At 47.5% G+C, this 21044-nt stretch overlaps 4 protein-coding genes across 4 annotated transcripts; 3 read left to right on the top strand and 1 right to left on the bottom strand.

The window, feature by feature from the left end:
* Positions 1 to 1097: 1097 nt before the first annotated feature.
* DFL_005465 (uncharacterized protein) lies at positions 1098 to 2833 on the top strand (the record flags this gene model as incomplete). Its single annotated transcript, XM_067634729.1, has 3 exons — positions 1098 to 2061; positions 2165 to 2644; positions 2727 to 2833. 3 exons carry the CDS (start codon positions 1098 to 1100, stop codon positions 2831 to 2833), a joined length of 1551 nt encoding a protein of 516 aa, XP_067489230.1.
* A 1709-nt stretch (positions 2834 to 4542) lies between these two features.
* On the top strand, positions 4543 to 5895 carry DFL_005464 (uncharacterized protein; the record flags this gene model as incomplete). Its single annotated transcript, XM_067634728.1, has 3 exons — positions 4543 to 5002; positions 5075 to 5337; positions 5416 to 5895. 3 exons carry the CDS (start codon positions 4543 to 4545, stop codon positions 5893 to 5895), a joined length of 1203 nt encoding a protein of 400 aa, XP_067489229.1.
* Positions 5896 to 7186: 1291 nt separating this feature from the next.
* On the bottom strand, positions 7187 to 7690 carry DFL_005463 (uncharacterized protein; the record flags this gene model as incomplete). The annotated part of the gene is made up of 1 exon (XM_067634727.1): positions 7187 to 7690. The coding sequence occupies one exon, from the start codon at positions 7688 to 7690 to the stop codon at positions 7187 to 7189; it is 504 nt and encodes a 167-aa protein (XP_067489228.1).
* A 5100-nt stretch (positions 7691 to 12790) lies between these two features.
* Positions 12791 to 21007, top strand: DFL_005462 (uncharacterized protein; the record flags this gene model as incomplete). Its single annotated transcript, XM_067634726.1, has 3 exons — positions 12791 to 12833; positions 13007 to 13013; positions 13255 to 21007. The coding sequence occupies 3 exons, from the start codon at positions 12791 to 12793 to the stop codon at positions 21005 to 21007; spliced, it is 7803 nt and encodes a 2600-aa protein (XP_067489227.1).
* Between the last annotated feature and the right edge of the window lie 37 nt (positions 21008 to 21044).

The following is a 21044-nucleotide window of genomic DNA, read 5'->3' as shown; positions in this document are numbered from 1 at the left end:
AAAATTCATACACATCGCCACAGCAAAAGAAAATGCTAGCATATCATTGTCCAATTTAAATTAATATCTGCAAGAGATAATATATCTCGATAATTGTAGCTATAGTTATAATAGATCTATAGACGTGGCGAATTTAGTGGAGTGCAGTAGTTACCATAGGGGGTTTCGAAGGGTTTGGGGATTGTTAAATTTTAAGTATTTTAGACACATTTCCGTCCTAGTAATTTTAAACGTTACTCTGCTGTACCGGTATCAATATAATTTGAAACATAGATGGTATGTCTATAATTGTGGAGCACAGTTTGGTCCTGCATACGCACAACACCAAAGCTTTGAAGCGTTATAATAAAGACGCTTTGCTGAAAGTTGCACACAGTCATTAGTAATTTCTAGACATAGTGATTCGGTAAAATCTAAGCGCCATACCCCGGCCGGCTGGCCACGAGGCTGTATACCGAGCATTCTAGGCTGCCGTTAGCTAGGCTCGAGGAGCTATAATTACCGTTTCACAAAGCGACGGGCATCAATCAATCCCAGCGCCTTGGTCACCATCTTGGTGTGCCGCTACAGACCAGCCGACGCGAGCCAGCCTCAGGTCCAGCAATGTTGCCGCCTTACAACAGCGGCCCTGAAGTATAAATTGATGCCTAGCCGTGAATGAGGCCATGTCAACGGAGCTATTAATGGATAGGTAAAAATATATATATTCGAGTCTTCTTCCCGATGTTAATATACCGTATCGATTTTATGCCCCCAATCAATACACCATAATATACTTACATTACGACTCAGATTACCAACCAACCAAAGAGTATCAACAATACGAGACTGTATCAACCTTAAGCTTTACCAATATCTCGATATCTTTGTCTCGTACCAGACCTAGTCATCGATATCCCAAAATCTCTCTCAAAAAAAAAAAGAAAAGAAAAAAAGGGGGTACAGCCCAAGCCTTGAAAATCAGCCAATGCATATTTAAGGCAGGGTTATATATATGCAGACACTAGAATCAAAAACATCAAATACTTTGTTGTCCTGCGGTGCGTTCAGTCATGACTTGGGAGTCTCCTAATGGGCCTTGGCCCCTTGGTTTTGATATGGGAGCAGACCTCCAGTTCACCAACGAAAACTATTGCCAACCCCCAGCTCGAAACGCACCAAAGGCAACCGATAAAAAGCAGACTAGTAGCGCAAAGAACAAGAACAAACGGGAAGGCGAAGAGAATGAGGTTGAGGTTGAAGACGGCTCATCCGCCGAAAATGACGAAGATGAAGGGGATGGGGATGAGGATGATGAGGGGGATGAGGACGACGACGAGGATGACGATGAGGACAATGAAGACGACGGCGGCGACGGCGACGATGATGATGATGATGATGATGATGAGGAGGAGGAGGAGGAGGATGATGATGATGATGATGAGGATGAAGCCGAAAGAATTTATAAGAAACAAGCTTTGTTACGAATTTCGAACGGCAACCCGACAGAGTACTATGGATCTACAGATCTGAAAGTCGTCTTGAAGAACGAGCATGGCAGTTTCTCGTTCTTGGTTTCCTCTCACGTTCTTTCTATCGCTTCAAAAGTGTGGCGACGGATAATAAATCCAGGGAGGCTAAAACCACTCGAGGGTGAAGTTTTGAGTGGCTATGGCTCTGTGCAAATAATGACCTTAGAAGATGATGATGCTTTAGCCTTGGATCTCATTTTCCAAATACTACATCTTCAAGCTGACAAAATTCCTGATGAGATATCGTTTAAATTGCTTAGAAATATTGCAATTGTCAGCGATAAGTACGAATGTGGGAGGGCGCTCAATCCATGGCCAAAATTATGGATGGAGCCTTATGAACATCTTGCAACCACCTGTGGATATGAAGACTGGATATTTATCGCAAAAGCGCTGCAACCAAAAAACGCAAAAGTCAAGGAAGTATCGAGAACATTAGTTTTGGAGGCGTCCTCGAAGAGCCAATGTGGAGAGTATTTTTGGCGGAAGGTATCGATATATAGTTCTGGAATCGAAGTCGACTTGAAACATTTGCCAGATGGAGTCTTAGGTTCGTCTTGCATTTTATCTCATTGCATCTATATCTAGCTAGATATCTCCTTCAAAAATAATCAATAACCTCGAGCACATAACTAATCACTACTGGACGACAGCTTACGTGACCCGGGAAAGATCAAAAACAATCCAGACCATGGTCACCATGCTACGACAGTTTGTTAGCGACCTGGTTAACACCAGCCAATACACGAGAGGTTCCACGTGTTGCAACAACGAGGCCTGCTGTGACATCGCAGTGGGCTCTCTTATTCGCAACTTAAAAAGGCGGGGGCTTTGGCCATTACTAAGCTCAGATACTCCCCATGAATGGCACGGGTCCGTTCGAGATCTCGCAACTAGCATAAAGAAACTGAAAATGACAACCCTGGTCAAAGGCCCGCTTTTACGGCCGTCTAGCCCCGGCACCGCTACTAACACCGTATCCAGTCGTGGCTTTTCCAGGGCCCCTACAAAACGCTTACATATCAAGTCTTCGACTGAACGGAAACGCGACGCTCGAGAAGATGTTACAACAATTATATATTGTAACAGTCCTCGTTACGAACATCCTGCTTTTGAGAATATCTCTTATACTGGTGGGTACATAGCCATAAACCACAGGCAATTTTCCCCTTCAACGACGAACACTCAGCTAAATTATAATCTAAACCCATATAGGCGAATATATACCATGCGCCTCAGCTTTTGCATTAGGCGCTTTGATAACAAAGTGCCGCGAAATTGTTATCGATATTTCGGCGGGGGGCTATGAGGAAGGAGCATGACGATGTAAAATTGTTATACCATTGTGGTGGAAATATGTGGTCAGTGTTCTGTTGCATTTTTGAGTTAACGAATCTTGGCATTCTTGTTCTAAAAATCGGTTTCTTACTGACGTTCTTTCCAACCAATTCCCTTTGTCTAACAACCAAGTTTCCTTTGTATAACAAATTCTCTTTGTTCAACCAATTTCCTCTGTTCTCTTTTATACACTTATTCTAATACGCATTGTTATCTTATTATTTATATATATATTATTCTCGTTGCTCAGTTCCAGCCGCCTACCGCTCCATACCATCCATTTTACCTATGTAAGCTGGTATTCTCCTAGAGACTACTTTACTACCTCACACCATCTGATTGCAAAGACTTTAAAATTAACTCCGTGACTTGTATATAGAAATTCTAGATTTCCCTTCCAGACTAGATACCCTGTCCGCCGACAGTATAATATAATATATTATCTAAACTGCAGAGTGACCCGCAAGGCCAGCTTAACAGCCGCAGGATCAAACAATGTCATATCTTGTTTAGTTGCAGTTTGGCGTTAATTAACGTTGCAAGCTATGTTATCTCTTAGATACAATGTAGCAAGACCTAGGAGGCCTATTTCAATACTTTGTCCTAGGCCTCAAGGTTATATTCTCGGGGACCAAATTGAGGACCTTATTTATTTATATATTTAGGCACTATTATGAAATTATGTTCCATTATAAGATCACCGGTGTGGCCGCGTCGCAAGCCAAGACTAGTCAGAATCTACGTTTAGCAGGTCCTATTTTAGTCTCGTACCCAGTCTTAGTTATACGTTACACAAATACAAATGGTAGTTTGTGGTTTCCCTGCAATCCAATTCGGTTCATAAAAGGTGCTTAGCCGTGCACGTGCCGCTGAGCTTGAGGTTGTAGTATCAAGATCTCAACTCGTTGAATTCACACTTCCACTAAACTTCTCGACCCCGGCACCCTTACCTTACGTATACCATTTCTTTCACTCTACTCCGCCATTCTTTTAGACTTCCCTACAGCATTTCATGCAGACTCAATTCGCATCTAACGGAACCACCAATTAATTATACCTGAAAGCGTATCCGGAACACTCTTATGACGATGTCGTCCTCGAAGTTAGAATCTCTCCCAGTGGAGATCTCTAATGAAATCGCCGCTTTGGTAAGCACATATCATAGATACCGAGGGAAGATACAGTCTAATTAACTCATATATATCAGCTGAAACGAAGGGATTTGTGTAGTCTCGCTCGCTGCAATAAAGTCTTAAACGCGCATTACGCTCCGCAAATCTACAGCACGGTCGTAACCCAGGGCAACTGAGGTACCCAATACCGTAGGTTGATTCATAGGAATAGAGGCCTCCTTAGATACACACAGTATGTCTGCAGCTACATAAAGAACCTTGTTTTCATGAGCGAGTGTCCCCGTAGCGAGCACGAATTCGCGGATGAAGCAATGTATCCGGTCGTAAAGAGAATCTCACAAAGTGGGTCTCTTCGCCTTCTTCAGTAAGTACCGCATTTCAATATTAGGTTCTAGCATGGCATAGCAGGCTCCCGCTTCAAGACACCCGTGAACTGCATCACTAATATTCGATACTGATTTAGTTGGAATATGACGCATGGCACAGTACCAACATTTATACTGCAAGTGGGATCCTTCAGTAGAGGGCTAGTCACGCTATCGATTGACCTTGGAAACTCGATGCGACTTCCCCGAAACGGTTACAGAAATGTTGGATGTCCCTCGATCCGAAATTTGAGTATTCGCAACATATACTATCAACCAAGGAATTTTCAAATCCTACACGACTTCATCACCGCCGCACAAGCTTTGTCGCAGATCGAACTACAGTTTATCCGATCACCTCCAGAGTCTGAGCTCCTACAGGAAGTCTCAGGGAACGAGAATTATGTCCTGTTTGAGGACGACGAAATTCGAGAACAATTCGGAGATATAAACTCACCGCAACAGCTCTTCCGCGCCACCGTCTACGCCCCACTTTCACAATCCCATAAACCTTGTTCCATTGCCATTCAAGACGTTCCTCTCACCGAAGAATTGGCTACTTGTATCGACACAAACAAGGTCAAGGAGTTGAGTTTACGATTTTGTACCGACTGTGGAGTATTGAAGACCTTAGCGGAGAAGAAGTTTTCCTTGCGTAAGTTTGAGATGATAGTTTAGGATGCGGATCTCAACTGCGTGCTTCCCCTATTTGGATCCCTGCGACCAGGGCTTGAAACACTCATATTTATAATACTTTACAACGAATTCAAGTGGGAAAAACTTGATGACAACGAATCTCGCTCGCCATATTGCACCTACGCAAAGTACATTAACAAACATTCGATCTCACTAAAGAGCATCGCTTTGCACGAATTGGCAGGGAGTGGCATCGATAGAGAACTACTCTATCCTGGAGAAATCATTGTTGCTAAGGCTAAGGCTCTCTTACCAACCCAGGTTTCCTTAACGGTTGAAACAGATCCGAGCCAGGTAGATTCCTCCCCAACCTCTCCCTATCTCGGCAAATGAAGGAAAACATCCGCACCGCAACTAACCTGTCTTACCTAGGCCGGACCAATTCTTGGCGCCCCTCTCCTCCCACCGACTATTGATCAGAGAATTGAATTCTCAGCCGAGGATATTTCGTCATTCAGTTTTGCAACGGTAGAACTACTTCACATCATTCCCCACAACTGGGCTTTCATCACGGAGGTAAGAATACTGGGTCAAGAATATTTTCTCCAAATAGACCAGTTACTCAAAGACGCTGCCAACGATCTCATTCGCAGCTACCAGCAGTTCGGTTCAACTTCACCTGCACTTAAGTACCTTGTCGTTGGAGTACATGGTCAAAGGGAACTCGTTTTTAGAGTTAGCGGGACCTCTATATCAAATCACGGTCGGGACTATTACGGATGGGAACCATTACTATCCGTTGAAAACCAGGAGAAAAAGGTAGCTACTCTAGAACAGTGTCCAATCTTTGCGTTATACCCGAAGATTTCCTTTGAACCAACTCACAGCGTTAATCGTCCGTTCGGAGGCTGAACTCACTACGATCTCGCCACACAACTTTCTAGACCCTCGCCACAAACCAACGTTTAACTATCGATTATCCGGCTGCATTCGCCTGCCACTTCCTTAGCGGTATCATTTCGTGGAATCCTGTGAATCTTAAAGTGTGTAGAGGAGAATATTTTGTAAAACAACATTTCGGTCATGTCGATAATTTGACCCTAACTATTCTTACTTACCTTAATGCAACCACATATACCTACATAGTTCAGTGTATGTATCTAATATTAGGCATGAAATAAACAGCTATTGATTGCATAATTATATTAATGCAATAAAATGGGCCGGACTAGCATCAATGCCATTCTTTGGCTCTGCTTATTGCGGGGCATCATGACAACACCGACCGTGGGCAAAAGCGTCGACGGCGATATTCAGAAGCCAGACACCAAGAATTCAGAAACCGAGCCGGTAATGATGTTGAAAAATTATGAGCATGAAAAGACTCTGATAGAAAAGGCCGTAGATCCACCATCTTTTACACTCCATTTATTGTGGTGTATCCAGGCAGCCAGACCATATTCCACACTGCTTAGAATGTGACCAACAAATCAATGCTCTACGACGTTCTAACTAAATCCAAAGAACTTACAAGTCAGAGGAGTACTTTTATGAGAAATGCCAATTTTGGTATAGTTAGTAAGTTGATTAATTTCCTCTTTCCTCTAAATTTCCCATATGAAGTAGTTCATGTGCAGTATGCAGCACAAGTAATTAACTTTTTGGTTGTTACATTTCTGAAACAGGTTGTTTCTGCAATTAACAATATTCACGGACTAGTGAGGCAACAAAACGACGGCTGGAACTGGCAGCCTTATCCCGATGTTATGATGACTTGGTCAGATCGCTGGTAACATGGCAATGTCTAGATGTTCGGGAACGCTTGGGAAATGGCTGGTGTCTTGGCCGACGAAATGCAAAGGGATAATCCAGAGCTATACCTTGCAGATGATCCAAAAGGTGGCCGGTATGGACACTGGCAGTGGCCGGGTAGCCCCGGTAGTGGATTCGGAGCAGGGGCAGGGGTTGTGGTTGTGGTTCATAACCAAACTGTGGAGACTGCAAAATATACCCAAGAAGGGCCCCCGAGACTAATAGACCTAGTCGATAGTCGGGTGCTGCGCGTATGCGCAGCCTTTGAGTCCCTAATTTAACATAAACCACAGCATTAAATCCAAGCCCCCAACACTGGCTGTCTGGTGGCGAGACTGTCGAATATCATCATTATCGATAGTTACATAACCGGCGCCCGTCACATCGTTTTTCAATAATTTTTAAAAGCCGCTACATCAAAGAATCCATCTGTAAGCTCTTCAGGATAGCCTTTCCAAATAAACGTCTTTGCGTATGTCCCATTTGCATTTCTGGTGTCATGCAACTCGACTAGTGTTTCGGAAATAGTATAATTTTCCCCTTCATAAGCAACCAAGCGGTTTAATTGCTCTTCTGTTTCAATGGTGCACGCCACCCCAGGAACCGGAACCCGATTCTTTGGGTCCTCCTCGGCTGACGGTGCCACCAAAGCAGGGTATGGACCCCACAATTTAAGCTTAAACAGACGTGTGGTAGCATTTAGTAGAATCGGGGGTTCGTTCAAACCGAGGATTCGCCGTAAAACTTCGGGAATGGTCAAAGTTCCGTAGAAGAAGAAAAGCGTGGGTTTGAAGGCTAGTCTGAGATCTGGCTGGGGTTGCGGCGCCATAATGCTGCTGAGAGAGGCCCAGTCGGCCTCGTCGATGTAGTCCTTCGCCAATAACTCGTCAACCATGACTATTATGAAGCTGGATACTGATATGCGCCGTATAGTATTTTGGGTATCCGCAGATGCGTTCGTAGTTGTGTGGATTCGCCAACACGAGCTTCATTTACCGTCCAAGATCATTGACAACACATTCCCCTGTTGTATTTTGCATACTAGAACCTTGTGTTGGTACTCAGCAGCATAATATACTGGGGAAAGGCAAGACGAGGAGAGAGAGCACAAAGCTAGAGGGTGCCTCTTCTGGGCCGGGTGTCAGGTAAAAATCGGGTTTAAATTGGGTTTTACAGCAATAAAGTTATTTTAAATAGCGTTTCAGATGCCGTCGAGACGCAATTGCGCAAGAGAGGCGTCAAAACTCCACCAGATCCCCTATGGTATATTACGTAGTGATTATTTCCTCAATTACAAATTGCGCCAAACACCAAGGCGGAATCGTCAGCCTGATAAAAATTTGAATCAGAATATAAGGCCCTGTGCCATATTCTATTATGTTCGCACCGTAGGCGATCTAGATAGTTCTTTGCGCCGGGTGTGTTTGGGGAATAGCAACTCCCTCTTACAATGTTGGCACCCAACATCGCCGCCACACTGCTTCGGAGTTTCTTCCAGTGTTTTGTGCCAGCGACCTGGTGGTCCGTTCTTAAGACGGCGATATTCGAAGAGCTCGGACGGTTTGGTAGTCTTCCTTAGGAAGACTATGGAGAGCGTATCGCTGGCCATTAATTTCTTAAAATCTTGGGCATCGCACCGGATGGCAAAGCATTTAACATGAAACCTTTAAGGGGGTCGGACTCTTTGCTGTCGCAATTGTCGTTGTTGGGAGGGGGGCACAATGCATGATGGTTTTGGAAAACTTACGGGCGGGACTTAAGCTTTGCCTTGTGGGACTGAATAGACCTTTTCGATGTTGGGTTTGAGGTTGTCTCGTACCCGGTCGGATTTGAGGTTTATTGGGTGGAGCGGCGAATCGATAAAGTGCGATAGGTTCTTGGTAGCAGTTGTACGGCGGGGTAATAAGCATAGAACCTAATTACTATCCTTAGGTTAGAATAATATTTTGAATAACTAGATGAGTAATGTTACTTTGTCGAGGGGGGCCGGCACAGTGCAAAGTGGTACTTTGTATTACGCACGTCTTTATCTCGTACCCAAATCACCTGGCTGCGTACATACGTCCGTGAAATTCCGACGATGATCGGTGGTTAACCGTGATTAGTAACAAAGACGATAGGCCGATGATGTACGATAGGCGGCTATATAGGTATCCGGGCTGCAGTCAAATGGAATGGGAGCCGAGGCATATCTATATACTAAAAAAAAAGGATAGATCATCGGGGAATAAGATACGAATACATGGTTCTAGTCGTCCAGTCCAGTCTTCATCCACCGGTTTAAATTTAATTAGTCTCAGCAGCTCATTAGTTATGATGATGGCCTTCGCGAATGTGACCAAATATTGCAACCCATTCGCGGGTATGCACAATTTACTTGTCTCTTCCGAAAAGTAAAACAGGCCGATGCTAGCATGCATTAAATCCGCGAACCTTTTGACACAAATGCATGGGCACAGTCGGGAAGTTGTTCCCGTGTGCATCCGACGGTTATCTTGTTCGACGCATCGAGATTTCGTCTCAACTCAGACGCGTTGGTAACATCTCTGTGTGAAAACCCACAACGTTCATGGGTGTGAGGGATGCAAGGTGACTCTTTGGGGCGCTTTGTATGCAAATGAGGCTTTTTCTCGTCGGATCGTAAAATAGATTAATATTAGTAATAAACGTACGAGGTATTCAGAAGAAAGCAAGAACCCTTGACGAGTGTACTATCCTACTAATACGGGTAAAAAGCAAACTCGATTTTCCTGCATGGCTTATTGATATTCGACGTTCTAAAAGCCGTATCGGAGTTTCGGGCTACATGATCGATTGGCTAATCTATCATCCTAACCGGGGTCCACTTAGCGGCAGCCTCGATTTGCAACGACCTGGATCCGATCCAAACGCAAAGGTTAACGGCATTGTTGGTTTCCATGAGCTATACCTGTATACGTAAGCCCGTATACGAAAGTGTGCAGCTTGAGGAGGGTTTGAATTCCGCTGTGCCCTCATCTTCGCCTTCATATCTGGGGGAGATTCTGATGTACGGCGGGCTACTTGGACTTTGTTACTCATGTAACCGTCCACGTTCGTGCGTGTAAGTCGAGACGAGACGAAATGACATGAAACGAACAGGTACCGGGCCGTACAACCAGCTTGTTGGTTGTGCGGCGAGAATTGCGGGTTCGACAAAGATTTCGAATTGCCCATTGCGATATTACGTCTACATCGTAGTTACCTTTGGGGTGGTGGACTATATAGACCATAGCTATCCTACAATATATAATTAGGTCGAAAAGAACTCAAACGGCAACCTACATACACTGGTTGCATTCAGAGAACTAGTTCCGCCTGTTTGCTTGAATCTCGGCCTGCAGCGTACTGTAATTATTGTAACCGCCACGCCCTTACTTTGCTTTTAATTTTTCGCTTCCCTCACGAGGGTGCGGCTGAGGCAGAAAGGAGAAATACTGTGGAATATGGGCGCTGTTCTTGTGCTTGTACGCGTTTTCTGGTTGGGTCTTTTGATTTTTGGGCGGACATTTTGGGCGAAAGCGGTTCCCTAGGTGGGTACCGTCACCAGCACTCCCTCCCCCCCCTTCCCACATTTCCAGCTGGCCACTCCTTTCCCCCCAATCTCTCGGCTACTCACATCGTTTCAAAGATACAAACAATTGTTCAACATAAATCCGACGCGCCCGCTACCACTAATGCTCAAACACCACCAAAAACTCTTCACGAGGACGAAAATGCAAAAAGGGATCCCGATGATGATAACATATCTCCGGAAATGTTCTATAGGGAGGGCAGGCTGAGGGTTAGATGCCCTCCCGAGCGGGAAACGTATGAGCGAAGGCCCCATGGAAACCACCCTTCAGTCCCCTTAGAAGACTGGCCAGACTGGCGGTCTCTCGGGACGCGTCTAGAGGTCTATAATATGACCCGCCGCCGGCAAAACACTTGTCAAGGTTGTATATGTGATGAGCTGGGCGGAATATGGACCCGTGCTCCGCCCGGTACTGTTGTCCGTGGCCACTGCGTTACTCAGCAATCTGTAGATCGATGTGTAGTCATCTTTGGCATAAATCCCTTGCTTGCCCCCTTCCGGCCTCGAGACCACTCCCTTCCTACAACGATAAAAAAAAATTTTTTTCTGACAAGAAATCACAATGTATTGATTCTCATAGGTTGCTTTTGTGTCGCAACTTTAACCCAGCCAGAGGCGACGCAAGTCGGGGCAACAGCCGAAGATTATCAAAACGCGATCAACCGAATTCCTGGCACGGTACGAGAGGGTGTCAGGAACAGACATTGGCGTTGGAATATGAACGGCCTAAATCCTGAACCAGGACAGACAATGAGATGGACAAACAATTTTGGAGAAGTATTGGACGAAATAGCAAGGGACAGGGCGGCTCCGTACGGGGACGGGGGGGGGTTGAGTTACAGAACCAATACCGAATATCCGGAGCGAACCATATTTTGAGGATGGAGAACCTGAGGAATACACTTGGTGTGGGCACGAATATGGCTATTACGGTCCGAAATACGGTCCCGGTCCGATCGCAAAACGGGAGTCTGTGGGTGTTGATGGTCTAATTTGTAGGGTCGACGAGAGCCCTCGACAGGCCCAAGACCACGAATCATCTTTCTTGGGTGATAAACCCCCAACACCAACCAGGTATGGTTCGGAGATCGATATCCCTGACTCGGAGACGAACTAAGGAAGGAAGGAAAATGTGTGTTCCGAGGGTCTGATAGGTACATTCTCACCCACCCACTGGCTTGTTTATTCACTTGTATTAACCTACCCACATGTAAAATTAGCGATGGTATACGTAAATTATTGTGTGCAGTAGGCTTTCACTTCGAGCCGAGAGTTGAGGATCGCAAGCTGATATAGATTTATCAGGTATAGATGGGTGGGTTACACCAGTCCCTTTTCTGTCTTTTCCTTTTCCATGTTCTCTTTTGTTTCCACCTTATCTTCATGTTCGTTATTTTTTTTGTTTCTTAATTTTCTTGGTGTTCCGTCCATTCTCTCTTTTTTAAAATATACACCCCTCTCCTCGCTTCATATCATGACTTTCTTTGCGATGGCTTTATTCCTGATATATATAGGAGCGCTTGTATCCATGTAACGCAGGCATATCTGTATGAATAATTCCTGTCTCTAGATCTATCTGCTTATATGTATGCAGATTGAAATCGAGGTTTTGTACTGTGTTGTGTTGGATTCCCCGATCCGGTCTGATCCATCGAACTTGGGCCAATCGAACTGCTGTTTGTCAGATTTCTTCCTTGTTTATACTTCAAAAGGCAACTTTTCCGCAACGATAGTCAAACAGCGTCCTAAAGTAGCAGGTTTGTCGGAAGCGCAACGCACTAGTTTGTCCTGTGTTGTCTGAGACCGGTCGCAGTCGCGCAGACATTTTCGTCGCTCTCCTTTCCAGAGCCGACAAACGTGAACATCAACATCAACATTAACCTCAACATCAACATTGACATCGACATCGGCATATTCTCCTTCAGCCCTCTCGCTTTGTCTTCAATACTATGTGTACATATATACCTCATACCTAAGTAGGTATCCAGCAAGACCACTACCTAATGTCGTAGTTTCGTTGTTTGCATCGCATTCTTTGAATTGAAACTTAACTTTCGATCTCGGTTCCCAGCCATTTTTCTTCCCTCGGTTCTTTCGGCACCCCTGTCCAGGATACTGTGACAGACTGATTGTTTGCTTGCAATTGAGCATGGTTCAGGAGGTATGTATGTTCAGTCATGTCGTATCATATCCATACATGCCTGAGTATTGATATCAAATCCATAGCCTTGTTAATCATCACTGCGACAATAACGATCAAGACGACCAAGACCAAGACTATTATAAGACGACGACGGACGACATAATACACTATTCTAACCATAGCCCTCCATTGATTTACGAACCTATATACATCTTTATACACACTGCTGCTGCTAACTACCAGCTGTCACGTCACTCTGAATGATAATTAATAATAGTGGATTCTTTGATTCAGGCTTCAGAGGTAAGATATGGAGAATCCACCCTCGCTCGCATGCATGGTTATTGCTTGTCTTCAAATTCAAACCTGCACCGAGTCTCGCATGTTTGTTTGCCCATGTCGATGTGGATGTGGAGACTAGCTACCTTCTATATCGAACCGTTGCATATGCTGACCATTACAATGTTGTGAACCAGGATACGCGTCTGCTCTGCTATGATACCACTCTGCCAGCTCACAGTCTAGCTAGCCCCTGGGCGTCGCTTCTTCTTCCTTCTGCTTCTTTCCCCCTCCCTTTGGTGGTAGATAGTACCACTCTGTGAAGAGTAATTTTTAATTTAACTTAGACCCCAGCGTGGTTTCTCTGCCGCGCTGTAATAACGTGCGCCTGTTTTTCTGTCAAATTGACTTCGCCGGCTGCCCTCGTCTCTCCTTCGCCGACTAGGTCGGCGTCCTCTCCTTTTCACCCACCTGGATCTCCAACCATTGTTGACACAGCAGAGGACCAGCTTCCGCTTTCCCCGCGGAAAACTCCCACCCCAAACCACCGGCAGCGCCGCAGCTCTCTCTCTACTTACTATACAGCCTCCTCAAACGCCCCTTCTCTTCATAATTCCCCCGCTCCCGTCTACCCCGGCGCCCGCAACTTTCAAACCTGGACACAGAGTTCGGTCGGCCTGCGCTACACAGAAGAGTGGATCCGGGGACGAGGCTTTAGACCTGCGAATAGCCAAACTTGGTTTGGGGGAACAGCTTTCGGATCAAACTATAACGCTTGGAGCGAGGAATACGACGAGGAACACAAGACAACCTCAATTGACGACTCCTCCACCAACCAGGAAGACACAACTGGCGGCGACCTTAAAACTCCAACCTTAAATTCCCTTCTTCAAACCCACCAGGCCCAGATTTTTGAACCCGGCTGGCTAGTCGGACATAAAAAGAACTTGTCCGCCTCTACCGTGACCGCTGAGAGCGTTAACGCCCAGCAAACAGTACCAGCATCAGCGCCGCCGCCGCCGCCAGAACCCCGACAGCCTTTACATCGGAGACTAACTAGCATCCCCGCCGGCCTTCAAGGCTATTTCTCTTGGAACTCCAAAAGAGAAGAGAGCGACGACGAAGATCTTATTTTTGGAACTGATTCATCTCACGCGGACGAGGATTACGACTCTGAAGAACCTGGTGCCAATAAACGAAAACAAGCCCCGCTCGGCTTCAAAACTGCACCGCAATCAATGGCCGCGTCAAGCGTCGGGAGAAGGTCACTGGGAAGCGGCCTTGGCGGTTCGAAGTATGCCCCTAGTAATGCTAGCACGGAACCCGAACTAGAGTTAGAAAGGGACGTATCGGGCCAGTCCTCAAATATCAACTCTCCGCCTACACCACCAACCAAGTCGATCGATATGGATGGGCCGACAATAGTTTCGATCAGGAGAGCGGAAACATCATTATTTCCACATTTGGGACGACCATCGAGGAAACCGTTAGACGGGATGGCAGAGGAGGAGGAGATACCATCGACCCCATCGAACCTCCAACCACCCTCTATTGGGAGAGACACACCGACACCGACTCCATCGATTGTTACATCTGCCACACGCTCGCGGACTTCAGTTCGATGGCACGGCAAGCTAGTAATAATCAACGTCCCGCTTGAAAATCGTGTCCTCCAACCCCTAACTCCCAAGGAAGTCGAAGCGCGATATGCTAAATTCGGAGAGAAGCCGTATGTGTGGGCCGCCGACTCGGAACAAATGTCGCGGGAAGTGTTCCCCGCTGATTCGGAACGATATATACCCACGAAAGTCGAAGCTCCTCGTGTAAGCATACCGGATAAACAGAAGTGGGAGTCTTACGTCAATGCACTACGGGAAGAGAAACTCAAGGCTCTGGGCGTCGACCTCAGCGATATTCTCGGGCCTCCTTCCTCGTCACCTGTACCTTCGGCCGGTGGCCGTAGTTCGATACCACCAGAATTGCAACAGCGAAATTCGTCTTCACCGCACCCGTCGCTACCATTCTCAAACACCTTCTCTCCACCGCCGTCGCAAGTTAGCAGTAGTCACCCGCCGTTTTCTCACCAGCGACACTTTTCCCAGTCACCTATGATAGCACAACCGGTTTCCACCGCCAGTCCCTTCAAACCCTTTCATCTTCAGCGCCAGAGTATGAGCATATCGCGTACACCGCCAATCTTTGGTGGTCCACCACCTAGTTTCCAACAATCGCCCCAGCCTCAAACCTGGGAACCATACAATATCCGCAATTCGCCACAGCCACAACCTACCCCGCCGGTTTACGGTCAGCAGCCTATGCCGCCAACCTGGTCACCACAGATGGATATGCGTAATATTTCCAGTCCTGGTGGTTTCAAAAGCTTCAGCCCACAACCGCCTGGTTTTGTTGACCCTAACGGTATGCCGCAGCCGCAAATCGACTATTCGATGGGTGGCCATGATCCACGCCCGATGTTCGGCAGGCATCAGCATCGTCCTTCAGTTCAATGGCAGAATCTGCACCAACAAGTTGCTCAACACCAAATGCAGTTGCAACAGCAACACCAACAACAGCAGCAGCAAGCGCAACTAATACAGCAGCAGCAGCAGCAGCAGCAGCAAGCACAGCAACAGCTGAGGCCACGCCTTGAAGACCTGGTGGAGGCTGAGGAACCGGAGGAAACTATCAGTTCTCTTCCCACCGGCAAACCAAATGCGGAGAGGGTTACACCGATTGTGGTGCCCGTACCCAAGCATGGAATGAATCGATTAAGCGTGCATCTGAGACAGGAAATGCAAGGTGGCAAGGATGAAGAGGATGAGGAAGAAGTTAAGAGGGAGCCAGCGCAGGAAATCAATCAGGTCATCGAGCCTGTCAAGGATGGCATCGTGGAACTACTTGCGGAAACCCAAACCGGCGGGTTGGAACTTGCAAACGAGTCTACCCCAGCGAAGGCTTTGACACCTGCCGAGGACACCACGATGACTCCAGAACCAGAGCTCCAACAAGTTGATGGTGAAGCAAGTCCCCAGCCGACCGGTAACCCTGTTGTTGCGGAGGAAGAGGAAGCGATTATCAAGTCTGTCGAGTCGGAGTTCGAAACGAACCCCACGTCGCCGATTCTAGAGGAAACGGCAGTTGGATTTCCTTCCGATTCCGCACCCCTCGCTCTTGCCGAACAAGTTGAAGAGGACAGTGGGAATGACACGGACCCAACGAAACCGTCATCGAAGTTCCACACCCGTGAGAACTCTAATATTTCCAACATCTCGTCTCGGTTACCTCCTTTCCTACGTGGGACCCCGATTCACAGCCGTCACAATTCTCAGATGGCGCGTGGAGAGCCAGAGCTTCCGAATACCCGTAACCATGTTTCGATACCTTTGATACCAGCACAGCATACCCTAACCGTTCAGAATGGTCACATGAACGGCACACCTAATAGCGGATTCAGAGACGACCTTAGCGAGGGGGCACAGACAAACATTTCTGATATACATACGAACCCTAGCGAGCCCCCTAGTCCCGGACGCCGTCGCTTTTCTGACATTGGCGCTGAGAGCAAATGGGTACCCGATGTTGTCCCTCATCATGAAAGGAAAGCGTCGAATCTGTCCGAGGTGTCCAACCAGTTTGTGCCTGCTTCACAGGCCCCCCAGACTTCCAAATTCAACGTGGGGGCTCCCGAATTCAAATTTGGTAGATTTAACCCAAATGCAGCCGTTTTCTCGCCCCCAACTACCCACCTCACACCCGTCAAGCCCGTTGCTCCAGTGCAGATCAATCATTCTCGAAACAGCAGCGGCACACAATTCAATGTCGATGCTCCCGTTTTTCAACCGTCCAATTTTGCACCAGAATCAGGAAATCAAGCAAACGACAGCTTCTCATCCGTCCCTTCGAGTGCGTCAAAAGGACCTACAAGCCCCTTCTCATTTTTCTCCAAGGGGTTCAACCCTGTTGTCCCAGTTTTCACCCCTCCGAAGTTAGGACCTGTTACATCGATGTCCAACACCTCCACCCCAATTTTCTCTTATAGGACCGAGGATTTCATTTCGCCCCCAGTTACGTCCAAGAAGATTTCTATTGTTACGCCACTCGATCCCGAAGAAAACGAAGAAGAACTTGGCTGGGCCACCGGTGGACGACCTAGCTTTTTGCGTGATAATAGGGGCGGGAAGAAAGGCAGGTTTATCCAAGGCCGAGACGACGGAGACGACGTTCCCATGTTCGCACCTTCACCTGGTCCATTAATGAGAGAGATGGAGCGGGAAATCGAAAGACGACACTTGGAAGAAGAACAGGAGCGGGCACAGAATGCTTCACCTAAGCGGGCACTCGAGGATGATGACAAGGAATCAGTGGCCTATGACAAGTTACCTCAAGTACCGACTACTTCTTCACCATCTTCTGCTCCCGAGGTCTTAGAACACCGCAGTAGAGGAGGTGCCATAGAATCATATGTGGGCAACGAAACCGATACGCGCATCGAAGTGAATCAGTCCGAAAAATACCTCTTTAAGATCTTAGCCGATTCTACCAATTTCGCGGAAGCTAGACCTGCCAGTGCAAGCGACCACTATGAAAAGCGGGCAAAGAGTGATGTGTTTGGCGTGATGGATCAGGAATACCAACACCTTGAAGATTTAGCCATTGGACAAGCATTGATGGAGCGAAAGCAGAAGGAAGAGGTTCCCGTTCCCAGCGACAAGAAGGAAGTGAGCACAAAGGGTGAGGTCATGTTCGATCCCGAGGCTGCCGAATTTACGTTCGCGGGCGCCGTCGAGAAGGGAGGTGACTCAGTGGTGCTTTCTTCAGCGCCGATTGCAGAACGGCTGCCGATGCCATCAGCCCAAGAGTTGAACGATACTTTTAACTTTATGTTCACTCAAGAGAATGCTGTACCTGAGCTCGCCGACGGAGAAGAGGATGAAGAGCTGCACCCGGAGGAAGAAGATTCGGATGACCTGCAGAGGGAGGTACAACTTAACCCACCTGTAGAGTCTGCGTTTGCGGCTTCTCCGTCTAGCAGCAGCGAGAGCATTCAACCAGCACCAGCATTACCAGAATATATTCCTCCTCCCGAGAAAGCCAAGTTCGCATTGCAGCAAGCCCTAGCTGATCCCAAAGGAAGAGCTAATGCGCCTAGCCCCGCAAGCCCCGAAAAGGTCAATGCTTTCGTCATACATGTGCCACAGACTCCTGCGGAACGAGGGATCCCTACTATCGATCCTCTAGAACCGGATAGTGATTGGGATTCCTTGGTACCGGATAATGATACCCAGGACTCCAAGCTGCGTTCTCGCGCTTCCTTCTTCGACACTCAAGTTGAGAGCGTGGTGGGCGGGATACTCGAAACGAGGCTTCACCCCGTAGAAAAGCAGCTAGGCGCTATTTATTCTGCCTTGCAAGATTTCACTCCTCTAAGGAAGAGAATGGTAAACCGGGAAAGCGCTTGGAGTGATGCGGATGACGAAGAAGATGCAGATGACGACAGTGGCAACGTCCTGAGGAGCCCCGGCAAAAGAAAGGAAGACAAGAAGCTGGAGCGCATCAGAAGTGTTGTTATGGATGCCCTTGCTACCCGAGAATTAGCTGCCTCCTTGAAACCTGCGGAGCCAATTGTAGAAAGTAACAAGGGAGTTGAGGAAATCAAAGCTATGATGACAGCATTCTTGGAGGCGCAAAAGCAGAAGGATGAAGAGAGGCTCGTAGTTATCGACAAGAGCGTGAAGAAGGAAGAAGACAGTGAAGTTGATGAAGGTGCTGCTGCAACGATTGAAATTTTGCAAATGAGAATTTCGGCACTGGAGAAGACACTTGAGGATAGACAAAAGGCTCAAGAAGGAGAGGTCAATGCCAAGAAGGTATTGCAGGGCTCGATCGCCGAGCTCGAGATGAGGCTGAATACTTCGGCTGAGAAAGAGCGAGAAGCGAGAGAGAGGGCTGATGAAATGGAGAGGAAGTTTAGAGAAGTAGAGGAGAAGAGGAATAAGACTCTGACACAGGCGCAAATGAGAGCTGCTCTACTAGAGGGTGCGCATGCGAGCCTGCAAAAATCTGTTGCAGATTTGACCGTTACCAAGGCCAACTTGGAAGGTCAGCTTGCCGATGCGAAAGCCAAGTCCGATAAGATCGTTGCCGATATGGAAGCTGCGGTTGCAGAAGCCTCGGAGCTTCGAAGGGCGATTCCAGTACTCGAAGCAAGTCTCGAAGAATCAAGGAGGCTACACGATGGCTCTAACACGAAGCTGGAAGACCTTCAAGATAAGGTTATCAAGGCTGCAGCCGAAGTAGAGAACAAGCAAGCGAGATGGAGAGAGCGAAACGAACTGCAGAAGAATCGCATCCAAACTCTTGAGACCCGGCTTGATACTGAATTGAGGATGCGGGAGAGCAGAGAAGAGGAGATGAGAAGACTGGAGATTGAGGAGAAGAATGCGATTAGACTTCGAATCGAACTTGAACATGTTCTCAAGATGAAGGAGCGCATGGAGGCTGATGTGTTGAGGATGCAAGATGAGGAAAGAGAAGCTATCCGATTAAGAGTGGAGGTTGAACAAGTCAGGCGGGACAACCTAAAGATGGAGGCTCTAGTTGATCGATTGAGGGCAGAGGTTATTGACAAAGAACGAGCAGTGGTAACAGAGAGAGACTCTAGCAATCACGATGCGCTCAAGGTTACTCTGGCACTACAAGCTCAACTCGAGGCCGCGCGTGCGGAAACCGAGAGCGTGAAAGTCAACTTTGAGGCTGAGATGAGCAAGATCATGATGGAGGCTGAAACTTCCAAGGAGAGGCTAAAGTTGATGCACGATGAAGCTATGGACTCAAAGGATGCCTTCATTCGAGAAATGAAGACTTCCCATGAAGTTGCAATGCAGCATGAAGCTCACCAGAATACTGCCAAGCTTGAGGACCAACATCAGCGATATGAGAATATGATCGAGGGCCTTAAGGAGAAGCACAGGCGCGACATCGAGAACGCTATTGAGGATATCGAACGCGAAAGAATATTCTTGAAAGAGCAGATGGAAGTTCAACAAGCGCAACAGAGCGTCTATACCGATAAGATTGAAGTCCTGGAGAACCAATTAGAGATTGCGAAGAAGGCTGCGCAAGCTGCCGTGATTGCAGCTCAGGGCGCTAAAACTCCAGCAACCATTCGCCACCATGCTCTTCATCACGCCGTGGAAACCAAGAACACGCCATCCGCCGCCGACAACAAGGCCCTCCGCGAATCCCTTGCTGTTTTGCAAGAACAGCTTCAAGAGAAGGAAACCACCATTGAAACCCAAGCCGAGGAAATCGAGACCCTTCGTAAATCACCTGCCGCTAAGGAAGTAGAGCACGAAAATGTCTTCCTTCGCGAGCTTCTCAGCGTTCGTATTGGCGAACTTGAAGAGATTGTCCGCCAGCTCAGCAAACCACAGTTCGATAAGGTTACCGTGCGCAATGCTGCAATTAGGCTGAAGGCAAATCTCGAGATGGAGCAGCAGGAAAGAGAACGCAATGCGGCACTGAGTGCGTCCACCGAGCAAGTTCCAGCTACCACCGTCAACAGCTTGTATGGGATTGCCAACCGAGGTCTCAGCGGGGCGCTCGGAGGGTTGAGGAAAGGCAAGGCGAAGTACGACGATCCTGGATACATTTCAGTTTCGGCGTCGTCGTCTTCGACAATGGCAAGAGATGTATCGGACCAAGGAAGTGTTCAGCAATCGCCATCCAGACCAACCTCAAGACAGAACTTCTTGACAGGACTACTGACTCCACCGATATCGCTGAGCAAACCAGCGGCACTAGCATCGAGTCTCGCGAAGGATCGATTCGCAGGGCTAACAAGCAGGGTGAGCAGTGAAGCAGTAGCTCCTCGCCCCCCTCCATCAATCAGCAGCTCCACATCTACGCTTACGGCTACCGCTAGTTCATCCATAATCAGGCAGAGGGCTCCGAGTCATTCCAGCCAAAGGAGTGAACGGAGTGAGAAGAGCAGTGCTTTCGTATACGATGAGGACGCAAATGACAACGTAGGATCCAGCATGTCAGGGCAACAGTACTTTGTCGAAGAAGATGAAGATATTGCCGATGCTCTCACCAACGCGCAAGTCAACATGGAAAGCATCGTTGACGATGACGATGACGAGGACGATTTAGGGGTCCCTGGGTTCGCGATGAATAGCCCGTACATGAGACGGTAAATCCTCATCGGCTAAGAGCTACCAAATCGAGATAGAG

This window comes from Arthrobotrys flagrans, assembly GCF_004000055.1.
Source record: "Arthrobotrys flagrans strain CBS H-5679 chromosome Unknown unitig_9, whole genome shotgun sequence".
Classification (NCBI taxonomy): domain Eukaryota; kingdom Fungi; phylum Ascomycota; class Orbiliomycetes; order Orbiliales; family Orbiliaceae; genus Arthrobotrys; species Arthrobotrys flagrans.
Note: the sequence above shows the minus strand (reverse complement) of the source record. Positions and strands in the feature narration are given on the sequence as shown.